The sequence below is a fragment of the Aptenodytes patagonicus genome, chromosome 1, assembly GCF_965638725.1.
Source record: "Aptenodytes patagonicus chromosome 1, bAptPat1.pri.cur, whole genome shotgun sequence".
Classification (NCBI taxonomy): Eukaryota; Metazoa; Chordata; class Aves; order Sphenisciformes; family Spheniscidae; genus Aptenodytes; species Aptenodytes patagonicus.
This window is the reverse complement of record NC_134949.1, coordinates 57,048,116-57,071,714: the sequence shown is the minus strand read 5'-3', so window position 1 is coordinate 57,071,714 and position 23,599 is coordinate 57,048,116. Positions and strand designations below refer to the sequence as shown.

General features: G+C 51.3%; 2 protein-coding genes across 4 annotated transcripts; both read left to right on the top strand.

Moving 5' to 3' along the window:
* Positions 1-320: 320 nt before the first annotated feature.
* LOC143155744 (histone acetyltransferase p300-like) lies at positions 321-3,771 on the top strand. 2 transcript variants are annotated; one of them, XM_076328705.1, is made up of 5 exons: positions 321-519; positions 902-1,019; positions 1,549-1,723; positions 3,256-3,332; positions 3,710-3,771. In XM_076328705.1, exons 1-4 carry the CDS (start codon positions 404-406, stop codon positions 3,297-3,299), a joined length of 453 nt encoding a protein of 150 aa, XP_076184820.1. In that variant the 5' UTR covers positions 321-403; the 3' UTR covers positions 3,300-3,332; positions 3,710-3,771. The 2 variants fall into 2 exon arrangements, with proteins under 2 accessions (XP_076184820.1, XP_076184819.1); XM_076328704.1 differs by having other exon boundaries at positions 3,256-3,771.
* A 1,135-nt stretch (positions 3,772-4,906) lies between these two features.
* On the top strand, positions 4,907-22,526 carry L3MBTL2 (L3MBTL histone methyl-lysine binding protein 2). Of its 2 annotated transcripts, XM_076337183.1 has the most exons (17): positions 4,907-4,936; positions 6,631-6,898; positions 7,144-7,277; positions 7,645-7,768; positions 8,769-8,848; positions 9,760-9,877; positions 10,228-10,362; positions 11,067-11,155; positions 12,812-13,043; positions 13,782-13,861; positions 14,461-14,565; positions 15,772-15,919; positions 16,806-16,888; positions 18,724-18,958; positions 19,730-19,795; positions 20,740-20,862; positions 21,728-22,526. In XM_076337183.1, the coding sequence occupies exons 1-17, from the start codon at positions 4,916-4,918 to the stop codon at positions 21,835-21,837; spliced, it is 2,151 nt and encodes a 716-aa protein (XP_076193298.1). In that variant the 5' UTR covers positions 4,907-4,915; the 3' UTR covers positions 21,838-22,526. The 2 variants fall into 2 exon arrangements, with proteins under 2 accessions (XP_076193298.1, XP_076193309.1); XM_076337194.1 differs by lacking the exon at positions 19,730-19,795.
* The last annotated feature ends 1,073 nt before the right edge of the window (positions 22,527-23,599 follow it).

Sequence of the window (23,599 nt, the reverse complement as noted above, 5' to 3'; positions counted from 1 at the left end):
TCTTACACAGTGCAGGATGTGCCTTCGCTTGAGGAAACACGACCAGCACGCTGGCTGCGTTGCACTCGCGACGTAAGATTCTGCCTGAGGATCCCGAATCAATACAGGGGGTATTTAAAAAAAAATAATAATAATAATTGTGGGCATTGCGGGACTCTCCCCGCCTCAGAGGCAGTGTTGGTCGTTGGGCGGTGCCGTGCGCCCTCCTCGGCCGTTAGCTCCTGAGGGAGCAGCGCCTCCTCCCCCCCGCCCCGGGCAGGGCCGAGCGCCGTCGGCCGCCGCTTCCCCCCCCCCCCCCCCCCGCGCCTGGAAACCCCCCGCCCTTAAGATTTTTTCGCAGTTTTTCCGGTGGGGGTTGGGGGGCCGGTGCTTCCCTCGGTAAACTGCAGCAGCATAGGTCGCCATGAGTCCCGAGATACTCGGCCTGGGATCAGGAGGCTCCGTCCTGTCAGGAGGCAGCCGGAAGCAGTGGCATGGAGAAGTCACTCAGGATCTCCGAAACCACCTTGTTCATAAATTGTGAGTAGCTAATATCAAAACAATCTCCTGTTAGGTGAGTTGCTGCCTCTGAGGTGTGTGTGTGGGGCAGGAGGAGGCCCAGCTTCCAAAACCAGGGGACCAGGGAGTGAGTTTTGTCAGGGTCCATGAGAAGGGAAAGCAGAAGCACGAAAGATGGAGCTGCATCTGCTGGTTTGGGGCTGTTGTACTGGAAGTGTCCCACTCTGTGCTCAAGCCATCTACACGGGGCCAGTGTCCCCCGGGCGCAGTAGCAGTGCTGCAGTCTGTCGGAAGATTTGCTTGCTGCTTTGTGTTCAGATCACTGGGGTTGGTGCTGATGTTCCCACCTGGGGACACCCTAATCACTTGTGTGCTTTTTTTTTTTCCCTCCCTCCCCTGCCAGAGTCCAAGCCATATTTCCTACTCCTGACCCTGCAGCACTGAAGGATCGGCGTATGGAGAATCTGGTGGCATATGCTCGGAAAGTGGAAGGGGATATGTATGAATCGGCAAACAGCAGGGTGAGATGCCATCCTCTGTCATCCAGTTTTGTGTGTCTCTGCCTTGATCCCCTAGTGATTGGGGAGGAAGAGGAGTGAAAGCACAGATGAGAGTCCCAGGCTGAGGAAGCGTGTGTTCAGGGGCTGCTGGATGGGGTCTGGGAAGCAGCCAGCTGCAGGCTTCTGCCTGGGCGTGCTGGGAGTCAGGGTGGTGCCTGTCAGGGTGTGCTGTCCCTGAGACTTCTCAGGGTTCCCTGAAGGCAGCGTGAAGCTCTTTGCTGTGATTCTCCCAAAGAAGTGTTGGACGTGAGAGAACGTGAGAAGCAAAACGTCCAGTGTTGGCCTAATGGTTGCCAGCAATGCCCTGAGCAGTGCCCCTTTTTGCCCTCCCGTCTGTGTGGCAGCCCCTGCAAAGGGAGAGCCACCCCCGCCCAAGCAGAAGTGTGTGTGTGTGGAAGGCTGTTTTCCAAGCTTGGATCACTGGGACCTGTGGTCTTTACTTAACATGTGTTTGTCATCTCCTTTCCTGACTTGTATTCCTCCCCAACAGGCAGAGTACTACCACTTGCTAGCGGAGAAGATCTATAAGATTCAGAAGGAGTTGGAGGAGAAACGAAGAACCAGGCTGCAGAAGCAAAACATGATCCCAAATGCTCCAGGCATGCCACAGGCTCCCATGACTCAGGGGCCCAACATGGGACAGCCCCAGCCAGGGATGTCTGCAAGTAAGAACAGTTGGGTTACTGACTACCTGGTACAGGGGAATTGTGTAATGTCATGGTCATCATGGTGGTGACCATTTCCCTCTTTTCATTTCACAGGTACCTTTGTAAAATTAGTCTGCCAAAAGTTAAGCAGCACACTTTTTTTTTTTTTTTTAATTTCTTCAGTTTGCTTGTTGGTTTGCTGACCTGTTCTACCTTACTTTCCTTTTTCCAAGGACAGCATCATGAACATATGACCAAGGGTTACAAGTCAATTTTTCTTCAAAATGGCTGCCTTCCCCAGTGCTGATGACTGAAATGAAATCTTTGCAATGTTTTTTGTTTTCTTACGGTGTCAGCATAGGAAGTGAGAGGAAAAGCATTTCTGAAGCCGTGTGCCACTTCGCACTGCACTCGAGAATTTGGAAGCTGGCCCTGTAACCAGAACGGCTGCCACTTGGTGCTGGAAGTGAAACTAGGCCCATGGACTGCCAGGATTCTCATGAGCTCTTTGAAATGACAGAGAGTAGAAAACTGAAAAAGGAGGCTCTGGAGGAGCAGCGGATGAAGCCTGGGGACCTGGAGCATGAGCTCCCCACCCCAGAGCATAGGTGAGAGGACAGTCCCAGTAGACAAACACAAAGAGCCAGTGTGCCAGTGCTCCTAAAGGAAGTTGTGGTGATGAGGGACAGAGCTTGTGCTGAAGTACAAAAAGCTACTCCAGCTGCACAACTTTGAGCTGAGCGCCTGTGTCCAGCTCTGAGAAAGCAGCCTGGCCTCTGCCCTGCAGGAATAACCCCTCCCATTGCATCCTGGACTCCTTCTGTGCTTTCACCTGACAGCAGCGTTTTTGTAATGATCTTTCTAAAATTTTTATTTCCGATGGCATCAGAAGAAGAGACCGGGCCCAGACCAGCAGTAGGGAAGGAGATAGGAAAAGTGAAGTCTAATCTAAGTTTTGGGGTTTGGTTTCTTGAGATTGTCAGTGCTGTTATATCCCTAAAGAAAGGAGCTGGCTTTGCAAAGATATTACGACTAATGTTGCATAACAAAGTTTTTATTATTAAAGAGAATGTAAGTATTCCTTAATCAATTTGAATTTGATTTAAATTAAAATGAAATTATTTAAATACTATTATTTATTGAAAAGGTTTATTTAGAACCGCAATGACAAATGAACAGCCATGGGATGAGGACTGCCTTTAAGCCTGTTCTGTGTCAAGACAGAACTCACTTTTGCTTAAGCTCTCAAGAAGCCTTGGGCCAGCCTGCCTGTGACCTAAGGGAGCAGTGCTGCTTGTTCAGCTCTGGGAAGGAAGCAGGGGATGCACACCAGCAATAGCTCATAATGTGTCACATGAAAGATTATTGCAGTAGAAAGATTCAATGAACCTTTAATTTTGTATCTGTGTCTTTTCTGGAAACAGCTTTGTTGTCTGTCATGCAGTGCGTTGTCTAGCAGTATTTGCAAGGGAATAACAACCTTTATAATTTATTTCATGATCAACGACATTATTGAAATACTTTAAAAGCAATTTTCTCTTTCTTAACAGTGCTGGAGGATTGTTTGGAAAACTTGAACCTGGAGGATGCCTGACGCTACGGAAATTTGCTGATCCAGTTGCGCGCAGTAGGCTTCGCAAGCTCCCCGCCCCTGTCCCTCTGTAGTTAGGCTGTGCCCCCAGTCCTGTGACGCAGGATTCTCAGCGTGGTTCACACTGATAGTGACACTCCTTTGTGTTTAGAGCGACAGGCTGTAGCCTCGTGTTAGAGCCTTTGGATTGCCTGGAAGAGCAATCCATGTGTATCTGTAACACAGGGAAGCCTTTGGAATGAACCTTTTCCATGCTGCCTTACTTTAGCCTGCAACTGAGGCCGTACTGTACGCACGAGAGAGGAACTGTGCGTGTGCTTCACACGTCATTTGTTTAGCTACTCACTACAAAGTCTGTACAGAGTAGGAACGTTCAGTACAGGCTTTTTTTTTTTTTCCTTTTTTCTTTTTAGGATGTCAACACAATGAAGTTGATAACAGAATAAAAGGAGTGGAACGGGAAATAGTTCACTAACTCCAGGGGACTGACTTTTTGCGTAAAAGGGAATCACTGCCAGAGACATACAGAGAAACATTTGCTTCTTGGCTGTTCTTGACAGCGAGCTGGGATGAGGGATGTTGCTACCAGTATGACTAAGACCACACTACTTTTCCATGGGGAAGAAAACAAGCCAAAAGGGAGAGAAGCATTTGTACTATGAAGAAACTATGCTATAAATGCGTAAAAATTTTAAAACCAATTGCATAGCATGGTAAGCACTTCAAGGCCTCTTTTGCATAGGTAATACTTTCTTTGCCAACCAAAATATCTATTTATGCATGAAATCTCTGAGACCGATCATTTGAGGATGTGGGGAGCAGCAGCATTAACTCATGTGGGTTATTTACCATGCGATTCTTAGACGCGGCAGGGCAGGGTGGGAGCGAACGAGTGAGTTCTCTGTCCTCTGCACCCTGCTTCGCTGGCAGCGCTTACCAGCACCCGCTGACGGTTCCCCAGCCTGGGTGACGTGCTGGTTATGTCAGCAGTGCGGGACGGGGACAAAGGCATTGCTAGTGTGACGTTAGGTACCCGCCGCGCTAAAGGCATTCCTCCCATCTAAAACCAAATCCTTACCCACTTACCACGGTTTCTAGGAAGCTGTGTGCATCCTCGGTTACGTTTAAGATGCACAACTCCAGCTGTGCATCTCCGTGGGGCTCATGTTTTTTCAGGGAGGCTATGTTCGCTCCCACACGCTGATGGTTACTGGGCACCAAATCCGTCCGTGGGGCTGAAGTTTGGGGTTTTGTTGGGTTTTTTTCATTTGTTTTGTTTTGTTGTTTACATAAGCTTCTGGGACTGAGAGAGCTAATCCAGAACTACGAGAACGGATGAGGTGGGCCCGCCTGCACTCCCCGGCGCCGTGCCCGGGGAGCCGGGAGCAGGGCCCTGCCTCTTCTCCGCCCCTGGGTGGGACCGCCGTGAGGCGCCATGGCCGCGCCTCACCGCCGTGGAGGGAAAAGAACTACAGCTCCCGTCGTGCCCCGCGGGGAGCGCGGCGAGAACAAGCTCTTCGCTGATTGGTTTCTTTTCCCGGCTCCCGCCAATCAGATGCGCCGCTGAGGGGGGGACGTGCTCCGCGCGCGTGAGGCGGGCTAGCGGCGTCTTGGGAGCCATGGAGCAGGATCGGGGGGAGGTGAGCGGCGACGGGCCGGGCCGAGCCGGGGGCTCCTCCGGGGCCGGAACTGGGCCGGAGGGAGGCCGTCCACTCCTACAGCCGCGGAGCTGCCCGCAGGGTGCTGGGGAAAGCCTTGGGGCACCGGGCTGGGCCGCCCGGTGCCCTGAGGGAGGGAGCGAGGCCCGGGCTGTGTTAGCGGGGTAACAGCTGCGGTGTGGTACTGGGGTAACGGCTGCCCGCGGCCGGGAGGGGGCGAGGAGCGCCGGGCCGCCTCCTCCTGGCCGTCGTGTTGTGGTTGCCGGCGTGGCCGTCTGCCCCGCCCCCGTGCGGCTGGGCGCCGGGCTGGTGCTGGAGGGCATGATGGGTCTGACCCGGGCGGGATGGGCCTCTGCGTCCACGTCGCCTCTCATAGGAGCTTGTGGGTGGTGCTGTCCTTGCTCGTCAGCCCTGGGAACTTGTAACATGTCCGCAAGTTTCATTCGTGTTTGGTGGAAGAGTAACGATCCAAAGATGCTTACTTCCTATGAGCTGAAGGAAGGTGCATCCCCAGAAAGGGACAAAGAAGAGATGAACGTGCTTTTTTTGAGGAGTTCAGGCATCAGGAATGCTGTCTGAGGATGTGGATCTGTAGGAGAGCAACTGTCTTCAGGGAACGACCTGGGTACCTTGGGTCTGTTTTGTGTGAAAGCCAGGGAGGATGTGGGGAGACAGCAATGAGTGAAGTCTGATCTTCCTGTTCATGTGTCTATGATAGTACCCAGGAATCAGGATCGGAGGGAATTTAGCACTGGAAGGTGATGGACTTGCTGCTGATCTTCTGTTGCTGCCCGCTTGGATGAACAATTGTATCCTGGTGCTTCATGTGGCTGTTCTAATCTGCCTTTCTGTTCCATCACTCCCTGTGCTGATGCTGACTTCTTGCTGCTCTTTCATGAGTTGCTAACACCTTTTCCCAGCTTCTTTTGCGCTTATTTGGAGCCCGGTTCAAGATTCTTCTAGTCTGAGAAACAGTCACTGGATTTCTGTGCTCTTTCTTCAGTCACTGCCTCTCTGCTCTCTTGCTGTAACAGCAAGTATGAAGTGCTAGTGAAGATGTTTAGTTGTGGAGACATCTGGTTGTAGGGAAAAACTCTTAACAAATCTTGTTCTGTTGTCCTGCTGATACAGCTTCTGAACTGAGGTCAGCTGTGGACTATGCAGTTTCCAAAGAACATGAACCTTCTCCGGAGTTGAGTTTGTCCTGTTGACATCCAGGCTGTACTGGTCTTGTGAGCTATGGTGGCCAGAGTGTGCAGCTTTGTGCTCTGCACTGGAAGTTTGTGGTGACTTTAATGTTGATGGTGTTTGCACTGCTGTGCAGTTGTTGGGAGAGACAGTGCCTGGAAGGACACAGTCTCCTCTGTCTTCGTCAGCACGGCAGTGTAGTTCCCTGTATTCTTTCCGTGTTCCTCAAACTTTTTTCTACGTAACTGCAGCTCCGTGGCTGTTCATTTGCTTTTAGGAAGCAGAATGCAGCCTGTAAAGGGCTCTGCTGCAGGGAGGATAGCTTCCCTGCTAGGGAATCAGACTCCTGCCTTTGGGGTTGTTAAGTGGACTCCTTGCTCACCTCGAGGCCTCTCCCCATTCCTGGAGGCCCCCCAGCTGTGAAGGCAGGCTTGTTGTGGGGTGTGGTGTAAAATCTCTGTTTTAAAGCAGACTGGCTCTTTTTTCAGTTGGTGTCTACTTTCTGCCACAAGACTTCATCTTTGGAGCGGATGGAGGAGGGAGGCGATGACGATGAGGAGGATGATGAATTGGACATCTTTGGGGGTTATGACAGCTTCCGGAGCTACAACAGCAGCATGGGCAGCGACAGCAGCTCCTGTCTGGATGAGTCTAGTGATGATGAGGTGGCAGACCGGGAAGCTGGAGAGCTTCCGACCTCTCCTGTGCACCAGCCGTCCACAGGCCGGCTCACAGAGGACAGCGGCTCCGAGCCAGGTACTGCACTGCCTGCCTGTTCTACCTAAAGCATGTGTGTGACGGAAAGAACAAGGGCTAGGGGAGCCAAAGGATGTATGACTGCACCTTTAGTATGCTTTGGGAGCAGCACTGGATTGAGACTGCATTTTCTAGGCTGTGTGGGGGAGCTGCTATGTGTAATGAGGGTTACCTGGGCTCAGCTCTGTCCTTGTAGTGCCTCGACATTGCCAACTGCTCACGTTTTTGTGCCTTCCTTCTCTCAGCTGTGTGCGAGATGTGTGGGATTGTGGGCACCAGGGAGGCTTTCTTCTCTAAGACCAAACGTTTCTGCAGCGTCTCCTGTTCCAGAAGCTACTCCTCAAACTCCAAGAAGGCCAGCATCCTGGCCAGACTGCAGGTGAGTCAAAACCCTTCCTTCTTCCAAAACCCTTCCTTCTTCCCTGGGGATGGAGCAGAATGTGCGTGTATGCAGGGGTGCATGGTTGCTCTCTAGTTAAAGATCAGACTGCCATTACCAGTGGCTTGTTCTTCCTGCCTGAAGTCCACAGAGAACGCATGCCAGCTGAAAGGTGGTGCTCCCTAGAAGCTGCGGAAGGACACATCGATATTTTATCTGCTGTTTCTTCTTGTTCCTGTGAGCATTAGTAAAAATTGTAGTGACCTGAAAATCGCCCCAAGGAAGAGATGCATGCCCTGCTGGCCATTTGCAGGGACTGGCTTCCTCTCCTGTGCCACTACTGTTCCTAATGTTCCTTCTTTTGCAGGGGAAGCCACCAACGAAGAAAGCTAAAGTCCTGCACAAGGCAGCCTGGTCAGCCAAGATTGGGGCCTTCCTCCATTCACAGGGCACAGGGCAGCTGGCAGATGGGACACTGACAGGCCAGGATGGTGAGTGTAGGAGGCGTGAAGAGAAGCAGCTATTAGAGCCACAGAAATGGGGACACCTGGAGGGCTGTAAGGTCTACAGTCTACGCTTCCTCTTCTCTGGTACACTGTCTTGTACTGAAAGGATGTGTGTGGATCACTCTGACACAGGCTGGCAGAATACGTCTCTCCCTGCCAGTGCTAACAGAGCCCTGGTGGGTTCCTGCCCATCCGCTGTCGCAGCCTCATCCTTGCTCCTGGTGCAACTTGGCCTGGAGCATAAGCTCTGTAGTCACAGTCCCATGAGGTGCTGACTTCTGTTGGCAAAGTTGACTTAAAGGTATCCTGCTGCTCCCAGCTGTTCGCTGCCTAATTGCCTGTGGAGTTATATTTAACCTGAGTCACTCACTGATCAACTTGACGAACAACCAGTCACTGTAGCTGAAGGAGTAGCAAGCTGCTCTGTTAGGGCAAAAGTGAGCCCCAGGGGGTGGCAGCAGGAATTGATCCCTGAGCAGACTGCTGCTGGAGCAGAGCTGTAGCCTTGGATCAGGAGTGACTGTGGGATTAATATCCCAGTGCTTCACTCTGATTTTCCTAGCACCCTCTGGGGAAGCAAGCGCTGCTGATACGACCCTGCAGTGTTGCTGCTGAGAGGCAGAGCTGCTAAGTGGTTTAGCGCTGACAGGATACAGCCTCCACTCTCCCTGGAGTGCTTGAGCCCTGGGCTGGATTTGACCCCTTTTTTTGCCCCTCCTGCCGCCCCTTCCCCAAAAGCAAGTGACAGCAAGGATTGATTAATAATATATTGTGCCTCTTGCGGGGGCTGGTTCCTGTGCACTCGTAGGATCTAGTTCCCCACCAGGGAAAATGCACTGGAACGCAGAGTCCCTGTGTGCTGAGGCAGAGGGCTCTGTCCCAGAGCAGGCCACAATGTGGCTGCAAGCTATAGTCCAGAGTTATCTGAGCACTCTGTGCCTTTTCTATATCTCACCTGATTTTCTTGTCTCATGTCTGCTTGTAGCACTCGTCCTGGGCTTTGACTGGGGAAAGTATCTGCAGGAGCACGGCTTCAAGGCAGCTCCTGTCAGCTGCTTCAAACATGTGAGTTCTTCTTTGCTGTGCCTCGCAGTGCGCAGGCATGGGGGCTCTCCTGTACTCCTGTGACAAGCGGTGGGGAGAGACCTGGGGAGCTGGTTATTAAGCCCTAGCTGATGCAAGGAAAGAAGTTGGGGCCTCTTAGCTAAGAATGGGAGTCCCGCAGAGGGACCTGGAGTTTTGGGGAAGGAAGCAGAGAGGGACTTGGTAGAAGCACTGCTGGTGGTGATGGCCCAGTGCTGGCTGGGGACAGAATTAATTCTGAGTGGGGGGTATAGTGGAAAGCTCCCAGTTGCCTTTGCAGTTTGTGTGGGTGAGCACAGCCCAGGGTGATGTGCAGGGAGGAACTCAGCTTATGTGGGCCTGGCAGTAGCTGCCCCTCCAGCGTGTCTGGTTCCTGTCATGCTGATTTGCAATCCTTGTGGGCCAAGTAGCCGAGGCAGATATGTGGAAGAATGGCAGTTCTTAGGTATTATAGCAGCCCCAGCCTCTCTGTGTATTAAGACTCACTTGTTATGTTCCTTTTGAGTTGTGATCTGTGATAATACTAACAAAATTTTGTTTTTATTGAGGATAGGTCAGGAAGACACGGCAGTTTGATGGTTAGGGATTTTGATACCAGAGAGGAATGGCAGCAGCTACTTTGGGATAATAGGACAGCTGGCATTGAAATAGTTAAGTGTTGCTATACAATATTCTGCCTTTTGGGATCCTCTGTGAACACCCCAGTGAGATGCTGGGACAGTTCGGTTGCATTTCAAACTGTTGGCACATATAGGAAGGGTGAGGCATGCAAACCTGGGCCTAAGGTGAAAGTGTAGCTGCCTAAAACATATCTCTCAAAGCTAGAACGAGGGCCTGAGCCCTGCTCTAACTGTCAACGTCCCTTTCCCAACATGGCTGCCTCAATCCTTCAGGTGCCACTCTTTGATCAGTGGGATGATGTGGTGAAAGGTATGAAAGTGGAAGTGCTGAACAGTGATGCCGTGCTCCCCAGCCGCGTGTACTGGATTGCATCTGTCATCCAGACTGTAGGTATGTCTCCAATGTAATTCCCAACAGCTGGGGATGGCTAACCTCTGAGGGAAGCTTTAGAGAGCCCAGTGTAGCTGGTCAAGTAAAACATCAGCTCTTTGGAGCTCTGCAACTGCTGAGAGATTTTGGAACAGGAAATACCATGGTGCAGGGGTGGGAGGAAACCAGCATCTGGTTGCTGGGCTCTTTGCAAGGACGGTTCTGCCTCCAGGATGGCTGGAGAAGCTCTGATAACCTATGCAGAGCTCTGAAGGCCATGCTGTGGGGACTAAGCCTGTGGTGCCCAACAGAGAGAGGAGAAATTCTTGGCCTCTAATGCCTTTCTCTGGTTGTCTGCTCTGTCCTGGCAGGGTACAGGGCCCTTCTGCGATATGAGGGCTTTGAGAATGATGCTGGCCATGACTTCTGGTGCAATTTGGGCACAGTGGATATTCACCCCATAGGCTGGTGCGCCATCAACAGCAAAATCCTGGTACCACCACAAAGTGAGTGTGGGGCGAGAGGGGTCAGCACGTGCCTGGGCATGGGGGAGCCTTGGTTTATACTCAGCATAGTGGGACAGGTGCTCCCACTGTACGTGGGACCACAGCTCCATTTGTGCTCTGAGTTACAAGGAACAGTTAGTTCTTTGGGAAGCTGGAGACTGCTTGGACTGCTCCCTCTGTGTCTCCTTGTGGTTGACCCTGGGGGTGCTGGATGCAGAGCTGGTGTCAGACCTATGGACAGAGGCTAATGCAGGTGGCTGTTCCTCCTTCTGACTCACACGGTGGCTAGGCTTAACCTTTGGGAGAACTTTTTGGTCCTACATCCTGGACAGTGTCTCTGGGGAGCGCACTGGATCCAGTCACTGCTCAGCTAGCAGTTAGGAGAGGGATGCCAGTTTAGCAGAATTCCAGCAAGCTGAGGTTTGCTTGGTATGACTTGCATGTTCTTGCTCTAATACCACTTCCACATCTAGAGCAGTGGAGTTGGGTGTCTGCTTGGCCCAGTCCATTCTGTAATGGTGATCCCTTGCAGCCAGTTGTGGGGGCGAGCTTGCAGAACAGGGTCTGCCTGAGAGCAGGTACAGGATCTGAATGTGAAGAAGGCCTTTTAGTGCAGATGGACTCTTGGAGAGGAAGAAAGGTGTAGTGTGGTGCTGTAATTCCTTCAGTCATAAAGATGTGCTTTTTCCCCTGTGCGTATCTAGCTATCCATGCCAAGTACACTGACTGGAGAAGTTACCTCATGAAAAAACTGGTTGGAGCCAGGACCATCCCAGTGGATTTCCACATCAAGGTAAATGTGGGAGGCTGTCATTTTATGTGTGGAAATGAAGCCGAAGCCAAGACGTGTGCGCAACATGTCTCTTCTGGTTCTGATCTGTGCAACTCCTCTGTGTGTCCCCTCGAAACCTGGGCAGGACAGGGGCAGTGAGACACCTGTCATGATGCTGTAGGTAATGGCACAGCCCCTATGCCCTGTCAGCACAACTGTTTCTCCTTTGGGTCATAGATGGGCTTTAAAAGCTGCTGTCACGTCAACCTCTGCTGGAAAATACTGGGGTTGAGTTTGTTTTTTTGCTGGAGGGAGAGGCCAATGCAGCTCCAACCTGGCCTTTCCCTGCCCTGTTTCAGTGCTGGGGAATGGCTCTGAGAGTCAAAAACCTTTGCCTTCAGCATTGGTAGCACAGCAGTCTGTGGGGATTGAGAGGGGTGCAGGCTCCCTCAAAATGCATGGAAGTAGCGGTGCCGTGGCCTTGCCAGCTTTATAGCTCTTGTGGTTGTTTTGTGTAGCCTGCACTGAGGTTAGACCTTGTCAGGGAGAAGAGACTCTTTTGTCACTGGTAACTTTGTAAACCACAGATAAGGAAGACAGTCCCAGAGGCAGCTGGCAGGGAAGGCAGGTGATGGGTTTTCCTGTGTGTGAGGTAATTGGTGACACAGAGCTGGAGACCTTGATGTAGCTGGTGTTTCCCTTGTTGCTTCTCAGAAAGTTGAGAGGATGTTCGTAGCTAGGCCACAGCTTGTAGCTGAGAGCTCATGCCATGGAAGGGAAGTGGTAGAGGGAAACAGATGTTGTCAGTAGCTTTCTCCCCCCAGCATCTCCACTCCCACCTAATGAACAGGAGGTGGAAGGGGAAAATCGTCCCTTAAAAGTTCTTCTGGATTCAGATGTAGGCTATTTTGGATGTCTGCGTCTGTTTTGAGCTGTGGCTCTTAGTTGCTGTACAGCATTCTGGGATCTCCAGTGCCAAAATGTCAGGTGTCCTATAAACACCTTTGGGTATTTGTGGATGAGTAGGACTAGGCTGTATCAGCAAACTGAAGGTCTCTCAAAAAAAAAAAAAAAAAAAAAAAAAAAATCAGAAGGCAGCCAGTGGCTCTTTTCATGTGCCTGCACCTTTGGGTCAGTCTGCAGAGTAACTCTGGCATTGGAGGTGGAGTTGGCAGATAGATCATCATGTTGCTCAACCTCTGATCAGAATAAAAAGAGCCTGATCTCTTTTGAAGTCAACTGAAAATCCTGTTGCCCTTTGAGAAGCTACACCTCTAACTGCTTCCAGCCTTGAAACCCTTATGGTCTCTTTCATGACAAAAAGGCACGCAATTCCTACTCAGTTCCTGCTGAACAGAATTGACATCTGTTTCTCACACTCAGAACATTCACACAAGGTACTGGCTGAGCACGGCTGCTGGGCAAGGGTGGGGGTAGCTGTTACAGGCCCACAGGACAGGGGAGACTTAGGGTGCATGTGCCGAACTGTGCTGGCATGTGTGGGGCTGGCAGCTCCCTATCCTTCCATGCATCCCTTCCCAGAGGTGTCTCCCAGTCAGCTTTGGGCAGTGTAGGGGGTTGGCCTGCATGTCTGTGGGGAAAGCTGTTCTCTGAAGTGTTTGGATAAGGAAAACATCAACTGCGATTGATCTCACCTCCTCTGTTGGTTGTTGCCAGATGGCAGAGAGCATGAAGTACCCGTTCCGGCAGGGCATGCGGGTGGAGGTGGTGGATAAGAACCATGTGTCCCGGACGCGCATGGCAGTGGTGGACACGGTGATTGGGGGCAGACTGAGACTCCTCTATGAGGACGGCGACAGCGATGATGACTTCTGGTGCCACATGTGGAGTCCCCTCATCCATCCTGTGGGCTGGTCACGGAGAGTGGGCCACAGCATGAAGAAGACAGGTAGGGATCAGGCCACCACAAGCATCTTTTAATTTGCTATGAGATGCCTGGGCCCTGCTGTTGACACCAGTCTTGACATGCGGGGAGCCAGGCAGCTGCCTCAGGACCTGACAGATAAGGTCTGCGCAGTTGTGTTGTCTGCTTTTCCCCCACATAGATAAAAGCCCAGCGATCTGCTGCCACAGGTTGGGACGGGGGAGTGTAGGGTTTCTTACCTGAAGCAGGTAGTCTATCCCCACAGTGTGAGAATGCAGAGTCTGCAACATCACAGGTGTTTCTAGTCTTTTTGAGGAAATTCATGCTGGCTTCTGTAAGACAGGATGCTGTCAGATTGTGTTTTTTCTGGACTTTACAGAGAGGAATTCTTGATCAGCTTAGACTGGCATAAAAAACAAGACCTGCTGATCCTTTTGATTGTGTCTCCCTTCCTTGCTGCCTCTCCCTGGTGATTACAGCTGCATGTAGAGGTGTTATCACTGGTGTTATCACTAGCGCTCAGAAAGATCATCCATCTGCTTTTAAGCAAGCCCTGCATCACAGCCCATGTTATGGAAAGGTGTAGAGGGACTGACCTGTTTGGGGTTTGTTTTTTTTTTTTTTTTTTATTACTCTTGTCATGGTCTCTGATCTAGCTCTTATAGCTGCTAAGCTCTCACCAGATAATTAATAGCCAGTGTGTTTTCTTACTGCAGTTGCTGCAGGTTTCTTACCTCTCTTTGTTTCTTCCATTCCTCACAGAAGAAAAACGCAGTGACATGGCAAACCATCCCACCTTCCGGAAGATTTACTGTGATGCTGTCCCCTATCTGTTTAAGAAGGTAGGACGCTTCTGCCTTTCTGTGTTGGCCACAGCAAAGGAAGCAATGATACCACTTCCTTCCTTGGGTATATATGCTGCTGTGTGGGTTGTTGAGGATGGCTCGTTTGTCTCTTACAGCTATAGGGCAGTAAGGTGTTTGGGGTGTCAAGGCTGTGGTTGGGCACAGGCAGGTCAAAATAGAAAGATGGAAGAACTAAAAGACAATGACAGATTGAGGTACTCAATTGAAGGGCGAGCAGTTGCTTGGAACTTTGAGTTGGAGAGGGAAGATGATTGCATGGGAGAGACCGGTTCAGACAAGAGGCTGGATCATACTGGTAAGGACTGAGATGAGAAGAAGGCTTGCTTTGCTGTGGAGCAGTGGCTGAGTGCTGGGCCTGGCTCTCTGACCAGAGGCTTGGCAGGAGATTGCTGACACAAACACAGCATTGGTTTGGCTGCCTCTTCGTATTTCTTGTCATTTTTCTTCTTTCCCCTCCCAGCTTGGGTTGAGCCAAGTAAAGAAGCTCTAATCCTGTTTGCACTTGGTGTGGCTGGTGTCGGGATGGGGCTGTCCCATATGCCTGACAGCACATAGTATACCAGAGTCTCCCTTAGGTACGAGCTGTCTATGCTGAAGGTGGATGGTTTGAGGAAGGCATGAAACTGGAGGCCATTGACCCCCTGAATCTGGGCAACATTTGTGTGGCCACTGTTTGCAAGGTAAGTTCAGTGGGCAGAAGGGGGTCTACTGTGTTTACCTGAGATAACCCAGTCTCTCCTCAGGCCTTTGCAAATGACTAAGACTGGGTAGGATTTTGCATGAGGGAGAGGAGAGGGCTGTTGAGAGAGGCAACTGGTGTGTGGAGGGAATTGGGGCATTACCTCAGAGGTCTGAGAAGCTGATGAGACCAGCAGTTGTCCACATGTGCCTAAGTGGACAGCATGAAGATGAGCATGCTTGGTCTGCAAGCTAACTGTCCAGTGTGTGTGACTGGCAACCACCCTTCCTTCACCCTTAGGCATGCAGTAGGGAAGACTTGTTCTCCAGTTCTTGGAGTGCATAAAGAGAGGCCTCTGTATTGCTGCCCTGAGGAGAGAAAGGAGAGGGGAAGAGTTGTGGGGTGACCTCTGTGTGGGGAATGGGGTCTATCTGTATGGGCAGCATTTACTGGTGTAGGAAGCTGAGGATGGATGTGTCTCCTGCAATCTCTCTTGATGAGGTGGTAGTGACTCCTGTGCTAGTGGTGGGAAGTAAATTGCTTGGTCAGGTTTCCTCAGTGAGGTGTGTTGCATGTCCTAAAGCATAGCATCGACTTGGGCTTTTCTTGCTCCCTCAAGAAGCTGGTTGCCCTCGTGGAACCCGATCAGAGGACTTTGACACTTGGGGTTTGGCAGGGGGATGCTAGGAAAGCTCTTTGTGTCTGTAAAATGTTCCCTTCAGCCTTTGCTTGAAAATGTGAAGAGGTTGGGGCAGACATGCCTATCGCATTTGGTAGGCACCAATTACCAGTGAGTGACAGGATGGGACAAGTCTTGTTGCTGTTCAGGAAGTGGCAAATCTGAAGGTGGTGCCCTTCCCTTCTGCCCAGTAACAAATTCATGACCTGGCTGGTGTAGAGGGTCTCTGGGCTGCCAATAAAGTCTGTTTCTGAGGGAGAACAGAGCTCCTGACCGTTTATGGCTGAGTCCTTTTCACAAGGCTGTTAGTGTTGGTCCCAGTCCTGCAGAAATTGCTGCTTTGGGGATTAGCTTGTGTTGACTAACATATCAGGAGAAGCTACTGCATGCCCTGGAGCATATAACATTGCATTTTACTATCTAGTGGCAATTGTGATCCATCTGCGGGGACTCTTAGGAGGATCCTTTGAGAGGAGAGGCTTTAGAGCAAGTGAAGCTCTACACTCATGCCCTTCACTCCCATCTCAGGTCCTCTTGGACGGGTATCTCATGATCAGCATTGATGGAGCCACGTCTGCTGATGGCTCTGACTGGTTCTGCTATCATGCCTCCTCACACGCCATCTTCCCTGTCAACTTCTGTCAGAAGAACAGCATCGATCTGACCCCTCCAAAAGGTGAGATTTGGACTCTGCCCTGTGGTACAAACCTGCATGCAGAATCTGCTGGGCTGTGCTTTTCTGAGGGGTGTCAGGTTCAGATGAATCAAAACCACAAGGTGCCAATCTACCTGTTTTTCAGGGAGATAGGGCTGGTTCAGAGAACCAGTCCATTTGAGCTCTGGCAATATACCAAGTCTTGGTACTTTATGTTCCTTCTTTATGGAAGGAAGTGACATCTCCAGAAGGCATTAATGGCATGGTGGTTAGCTCCTGGTGGATCAGTGGGAGAGGTGTATGATCCCCAGACTGAACAGAATCAAAGGTTTAAAGGACAAGGAGGGTGGAAGGGATAAATAGAGCCATTGCTGCATGACTCGGTGCTTAAGTGGCAGGAGTCACCTCTATTCTTCTTGTATGAATAAATCTGAGACCAATATTTCTGCAAAATCCTGAGAGGCAATCACCCTAAGAGGGTTTTAGTACCTCATCTGGCCGTACCCAAAAAGGCCTGCTCTGAATTTCTGTGTTGCAGCACTTTTGTGCAGTGCTATTCTGTCTTCCTTTGATATTCCTGCTGGTGGGAGAAAGATTAGTCTTAGTGGTGTGTTTTGAACATACTTCTTCCTGCGTGCTGCTTCTCCTCACCTTTTTCTGTGGTCTGGATATGTCACTGGCACAGGTGTTCAGAGTTGCAGCTTGCACTTTTCAGTATTTGCCCGCTGGAGGGGGGTGCTGGACTGCCATGGAATCTGTGCACTAGATTTATGTCAAAGATCAGGCTGGTTAATGAAACTGTTTTGCAACCAGTTGCTATGCCTCCTTCATGCCTATTCTGCCTTTTCTCCCAGCTGGTCTGCCCAGTGACTGCCTTTTTCCCGCTGACCATTTCTTCCTGTTGCAGGGCAAGATGCACAGACTTTCAACTGGGAAAGTTACCTGGAAAAGACTAAATCAAGACCTGTTCCAGCACGGCTCTTCAACACAGTGAGTGCTGCCAGGAAGAAGAGGTGTAGGGATCCTTGCAGTCAGCAAGGAGGAGCAAAAGAGCTCTGGCTGTCACAGAACGGTTAGGTGGAAGGGACCTCTAGAGGTCATCTTGTCTAACACCCCTGCTCAAGCAGGGTCACCTAGAGCTGGTTGCCCAGGACCATGTCTTTTGAATATCTCCACGGATGGAGACTCTACAACCTCTCTGGGCAACCTCTGCCAGTGCTCAGACACCCTCACAGTAAAAAGTGTTTCCTGATGTTCAGAGGGAATCTCCTGTGTTTCAGTTTGTGCCCATTGCCTCTGGCCCTGTCCCTGGGCACCACTGAGAAGAGCCTGGCTCCATCTTTGTAACCTCCCTTCGGATATTCACATACATCGATAAGATCCCCCTGAACCTTCTCTTCTCCAGGCTGAACAGTCCCAGCTCTCTCAGCTTCTCCTCATATAAAAGATGCTCTAGTCCCCTCATCATCTTTGTGGCCCTTTGCTGGACTCTTTCTAGTATGTCCATGTCTCTCTCCTACTGGGGAGCCCAGACCTAGACACAGCACTCCAGGTGTGGCCTCACCAGTGCCGAGTAGAGGGGAAGGATCACCTCCCTTGATCTGCTGGGAACATTCCTCCTAATGCAGCCGAGGATACCATTAACGTTCTTTGTCCCAAGGGCACATTGCTGGCTCATGTTCAACTTGGTGTTCACCAGGACTTCCAGGTCCTTTTCTGCCATGCTGCTTTCCAGCCTCTCAGCCCCCAGCATGTGCTGGTGCCTGGAGTTGTTCCTCCCCATGTGCAGGACTTTACATTTCCTTTTGTTTAACTGCATGAGGTTCCTGTCAGACCATTTCTTCAGCTTGTCAAGGTCCCTTTGGATGGCAACACAACCCTCTATTTTATCAGTCTTTCCTCCCAGTTTTGTATCCAGCAAACTTGCTGAGTTTGACAATACACTCTGTCATGTCATCCAGATAATTAATGAAGACGTTGAACAGGGTTGGACACAGTATTGACCCACTGCTGATTACTGGCCTCCAGTTCAACTTCATGCCACTAATCACCACCCTCTGGGCCCAGCCACTCAGCCAGTTTTCAATCCACCTCACTGTCACCTCACCCAGCCCATACTTCCATCAGCTTCTCTATGAGGATCTTATGGGAGACAGTGTCAAAAGCCTTCCTGAAGTCAGGGTAGATGATATCCAGTGTCTCTACTGGGCTGCTCTTTGCTTCCAGTCAGCACTTCTAAGGAGAGCCCAATGCACGAAAGTGTGTGCTCTCCAAGTAAAGCCCCTGTTTGGCTGCTTGGGACCAGCAGTGTCATGCCTTTGTGGATGTAATGATACCTTGGTCCCTCTGAGCATGACCTGTGATTCTCTAGTGTTTCCAGGAGCTCCAGGCTTCTGGTGGGTTCTGCACTGCTTATTGCCTGTGGACATGTGGCTGGCACTTGGGTGGAGGGGGTCTGCTTTGCATCAGCAAAAGTGCTGCAGCACCTGGGCCTGTGCCGATCTTTCTGATTTCCCAGGGCTATCTCAGGTTAATGGGGTTGATTGGGTGTCCCTTAACTGCTGCCTGCTGCTTCCCTGAGGTCAGGATCTTGTTTCTAAAGGCTGGGCTGAGATTCACTAAGGACACAGCTGACCTTGGATCTATTCATGTGTGCCCCCTTCTGTTACATGACTGGTTGGTTCTGTTGCGTGACTGTGGGCTTGTTCTCTCTCTGCTTGCTTTAAGCTGGAGGCAAGCCTGTTCTAGGCTGCTGGTGGCCGGCTGTGGGTTTGGACTGGGTGCAATGGCCTTGGGTTTTCTTTTTTCATTTTTTCTGCACCCAGGACTGCCCAAACCACGGCTTCAAGGCAGGCATGAAGGTGGAAGCAGTGGACCTGATGGAGCCCCGGCTCATCTGCGTGGCCACGGTGAAGCGTGTAGTTCACCGTCTCCTTAGCATCCATTTTGATGGCTGGGACAACGAGTATGACCAGTGGGTGGACTGCGAGTCTCCAGACATTTATCCTGTGGGGTGGTGTGAGCTGACAGGCTACCAGCTTCAACCACCTGTTGTTCCAGGTGAGTGAAGATTTGACCGTGGTTTCTAACGCTAGAGGCAAAGGTTTCCTTCCTCTTGCTCTGTGAGTGGCTCCTCCTTTTTGGGCCTTGTAGGGAGGAGAAAATTGCCTCCTTGATTTGCGCTAGCTACCATAAGTCTCCCTCTGCTGCCACACATTCTAGCAGCTGGCAGAGGGAGGAGTCTGTGGTGGGGAGAAAACAGCCTGAGATTTGAGGTTGGCTCTATTTTCCCTCTGTTCCCCCACCTGCACGCCAACAGAGAATTGCTCCTGATGAAGTCGGGTAGAGTTCCAGGTGGTCCTATCCTGCACAGCTCCCTTTTACTAAGCGTACCTACAACCTCAGCCAGGTAGCAGGGGGAGCTCGGCCCCTGCTCCCTTTTCTCATCAATTCTCTGACTTTGTCTGTAAAAGGTAAGAGCATCCCTCTCAAGAGTTTATTCCTTCCCGTGTTGCAGGGAGGCCACTGCCTCGCCTTTGCAGATGTTTTCCTTCTTATCCCAAGCTACAAATCTTGTTTCTTTACTGCCCCTGCCAAATCTCTACTGGGCCTCTCTCCCCTATGCTGCCCCAGCCTGCCACCCTGGGCCCTCGCCTGGAAGCACAGACAGCAACTGCGCTAGAGCCTTGCTTTCCCCTCAGCTGGTTGTCTCGGGAAGAGGGCGTTGGCTCGGGGGGACGGGTGTATCTTGTTTCTCGCTTATGTCACTTCATCCCAGTTACCTACTGGTTATGGGACTTGGCTTTCGTTTCCCTCTCGTCTCCATGACAGAGCCCACAACTCCCGTGAAGGCCAAGGAGGTGCCCAAGAAGAAGAAGAAACCCTATGGAAAGAAGAGTGAGTGATGTTTGATTAGTGCCCTCCCGCTCGCTCGCAGGCTGGGCCCAGTTAGAGGAACCCTGTCCATGTCCCGTCAGAGCAGGAGAGAGGCCTTGTCTTGCTGTGGATGCCCTCAGGCAGCTGTGGGTTGACAACACAGCTTCATCCTTCTTAACTGCCCCCATTGCTTAAGAGAGCAGAGAGCTGTGTGTGTGGGAAGGATCTGTTTTGCAGTCTGTTTTCTGTTGGCCGAGGTATAGATGGCGCTTGCTTCCAGGCGTGAGGTTGTGCTGCTTTCCCCACTGTGTCCGTGGTCGGAGGGAGATTGTTTGCTGCAGCTGGAGGGTAGCTGGAGAGCAACCCTGCCTGCTTTGTGCTGAGGGAAAGAAGGCCTTAAGATGGCTGAAGAGGCCAGTAGTGGGGCTGGACCATGTTATTGTTTCATCTTGTCGTTGTTGTCGTCATTGTTGCAGTAGCTGTGGCAAATCATGTGTAGAAAGGCAAGAAATTCCTTCCTGGGGGGTGGAGAGGAAAGGACAACTAAAGAATATAAAGACGTTCAACCTAAATAAAAACGTCAGCTAAAAATGAAAACACTAATGCTACAGTGTCCATGCCTTGGAGCCACCATGCCCATTGCCTAGGACTAGACCCAGACAGGTAAGCAAAGCTGACTCTAGACTGATTCCAACAGGACCCGCTCCTCGGAAGTTAAGCACACGCTGAAGTGCCTTGCCTTTAATGAAGGAGAACACGGAGGAGCGTATTTTGAGATGATGACTATAGAGTTTTTCTCCAGTAGGCCATTTCTGTTGAGTAACCAGTTGGCAGCTAATGACCATGTAGCTTGCTGGTCAGTTGTGCTGGTCCCTGGCCTGTGGTTTCTCAGTGGAGCAGGGTTGCTGATTTTCCAGGGGAAAAGAAACACACTTTTCCCCATGCTCTGTTATTTCTTTGTTAAGGAAAAAAGTTGCCTGCCAAAACCCGCAACATCAAGCAGACTGTCAAGAAGCCTTCCACCGCGAAGACGAAACGAGAAGCAAAAGCTGCCAGCAAGGCTTTGCCAGAGCCAGCACCTGATGAGAGTAAGGGAGTGAGTTACTCTACCCAGCAGCCACATGCAACTCTCTCGCGTACGCCCTGCATGCCACCGGCCGTCACGAGGCCTGTGCTGCCTCTTGGCTGTTAAGTCATGGGTGCCCCCAGGCAGGGAAAGGCAGTACGTGACAAATGCCCTTCTCCACTCCTCCAGAGACAGAGAGAGTGGAAGAAAGCCTTTGCCGGCTTTCCCTGGGAGGTTTTGCCTCCTGAGGTTTGGTGACACCAGTATAGCTGGGTATGTTGATACTGCTGATGCCTGCTGAGGGCCTGGCTGCCCTGCTGAGCAGTCTGGTTGTGTGAGATCAGTTAGGGAGGAGAGTCAAGATGGACATGTCAAAAGTGTGCTGTCACATCCCGGTCCCTATAAGGGCTGTCACAGCATGTGCACACAGCCCATCGTGCTGAGGACCAAGAGGTGTGGTGACCAGAAGAGCATCTAGCAGCTGGATCACCTGCCAACCCTAGTGGGTGTTGGGGAAGAGGGTGGGCGAGGTGCTTTGTGCACGTGGGGATGGAACCTCATGAAGTTCCCCATTGCTCACAAAGGTTTAGTGTCCCCTGTGTGGACCCAGGCAGGCAGAGAATGGACCACACTGGCTTTTCCTCCCTCAGCCGTAGGAGAAGCTGTTCTTGGGAGCAGGTAGCTGAATGCTGCCAGGTTTTAGTCCCATCCTGATTGCTGCTGTGACCATGGATAGATTTGTGCCGGCAAGACAGGGCTGGAAACCTGGGGCATTTTGAGTGTCTGCATGAACAGAGCTGGTTGTGGGGTGCTACAGGTAGAGCAAGGCAGCATGGGTTGATTTTACTTACTTATTTTTTCCCCTCTCTCTTTCTGTCTTTTGCTAGTCATTGCCGTGCAGGTAAAGGAAGAAACCATCGACCCCTCGATAGTAGAGTTTGGAGCCACAGAGCTTCCCGTTCCTGTCAGCAGCATAAAGCAGGAGGTCACAGACTGATCGTGGAGTACCCCTTAGCTGCCCACAGCAGCCTGCGCTTCACCTTGTGGCTCTTTGGGGAAGGTCCTGGCAACGGACCTTTTTGAGGCAGACCACCCTGCAACATCACAACTCTGCTTTCCTGGTGTGCAAGAAAATTTCCCCCAGACTTGTAATTTTAAGCCCTGGGAAACGGACTCCAGAAAGGCTGCAGGCGTGCTGAGGAGCATGACCAGGATGGCTGCTGGGGTTGTGTGTGCCTGGCTTTGAAGGCACCTTTCCGAGCAGGAGCTCCCAACGGGGAAAGAGGCTGCCAGGGAATGAAGGGGCAGTTTGGGTTCCCAGCCATGGCTGGAGGTGGTGAGCTGTGCTCTGAGAATGGTGTGCAGGTCACATGCATCAGGAAATCGGCTGCCCTCGTAGGACATCGGTGCTGTGCTCCCTGGTCTAGGCCCTGCAACCCCCCAAGAAAGTCAGGACAGGAAGAGTGGAAAGAGGTGGAAAAAAAAAAACCACCAAAAAGGGGTGATGGTGCCTCTTGAGGGAGCAAGAGACCTTTTCGAGTGTCATCATTGCTTGCTTTTGAGCCCAGAATTGCAGAGGACATGGTGCACAGTTTGACTTTTTAATTTTTTAGCAGTCCTACTGTAAATTTGATCTACAATCTGTACCCTAAAGCCCTGTGAATTAAACTTGAGGAAGAGGCCAAAGGCTTGTGTATTGTTTTACGGGTCACCAAAATACCAGGGTTAGCCAAGATGGGGAGGAGAAGAGGGCTGTAAGTGGGTGGGTATAAGTAAACAGTGTTCTGGGTGTTGTTTTGAGGCATGCAATAGGGTTTTTCTGTGCACTCACCCCTGTCTACTTGCCAGTTCTGCGTAAGGGCTGAATATCACAAGAATGCAATAGATAACTTAAGGTGGGGGGTGCCATTTCCAGTTTTAGGGCAAAACTTAACATTCCTCTCTTTCCCCAGACTGGCCATCAAAGCTCAGGACAGAAATCGTAAAGGTCAGTATGGCAACAGTGATGAAAAACAGTTTTAAATCTCCTGTAGCCAGTTCCTGTGAACTTTCTGCAGGCGAGGAAGTGCCCTGCCTGTCAGTGCCACTGCGGGGCCCAGCCGGCTGTAGGGCGAGTGCCTTGTCAGGCCCTACAGGGAAATGGTGGCTGCCCAGGACACCACTTTGGCCACGAAATGGCTGCCTTGGCCATGCTCCCTTCAAGCTTCCAGGCCAGAGCTTGTGATGCCAAAATAGTTCCTGCTTTGCACAGTGGTTCATGACAAAAAAAAAAAAAAAAAAAAAAGTTGGCAAGCTGTCTAGAAAACCCTGGGGAGAGACTGGGAGTAATTAACGCGGTCTTCCTCTCTTCCCTTCTAAAGAGGCAAATGGAGCCTTTAACTGGAGCGGGAAGAAAAGGCCGTTGGGGAGCAATGAAACACAAGCAGAAGTGTGGAGGGTCTGTCAAACTGGGCAGGAGAGCTGTGCCATCTCGGCCCATCCCTAACTGACCCCGGGGAGGGCCCTGGGCTCCTGGGGAAACCATGATGGGGTGAGTGCGGCGGGGGGTGTGGGATTTTTATTGAAGGCACGTAAGGGGGTTCCCCTGCCCACCTGCCTGTGTCTGCTTGCCCGTCCTGGCAGCTCTGCCCATCACCAGCTTGCAATAGATGTCTTAATGTGGGAGGATCCCATTTCAGGGCAAAGCCACTGCGTTTCTCTCTTCCCCTCCCTCCCGGGCTGCCACCTTTCCCCAGCCTTGTCGAACAGCTGGGCTTGTA

What these genes read in the sequence shown, in the direction of transcription:
- LOC143155744 (XM_076328705.1), top strand. Translation starts at nt 404, where the DNA reads ATGAGTCCCGAGATACTCGGCCTGGGATCAGGAGGCTCCGTCCTGTCA. An exon ending in AACCACCTTGTTCATAAATT is followed by an intron (nt 520 to 901) that starts GTGAGTAGCTAA and finishes CTCCCCTGCCAG; the next exon opens with AGTCCAAGCCATATTTCCTA. An exon ending in ATGAATCGGCAAACAGCAGG is followed by an intron (nt 1,020 to 1,548) that starts GTGAGATGCCAT and finishes CCTCCCCAACAG; the next exon opens with GCAGAGTACTACCACTTGCT.
- L3MBTL2 (XM_076337183.1), top strand. Translation starts at nt 4,916, where the DNA reads ATGGAGCAGGATCGGGGGGAG. An exon ending in CTGTCAGCTGCTTCAAACAT is followed by an intron (nt 8,849 to 9,759) that starts GTGAGTTCTTCT and finishes TCAATCCTTCAG; the next exon opens with GTGCCACTCTTTGATCAGTG. An exon ending in GAAACCCTATGGAAAGAAGA is followed by an intron (nt 19,796 to 20,739) that starts GTGAGTGATGTT and finishes TTCTTTGTTAAG; the next exon opens with GAAAAAAGTTGCCTGCCAAA.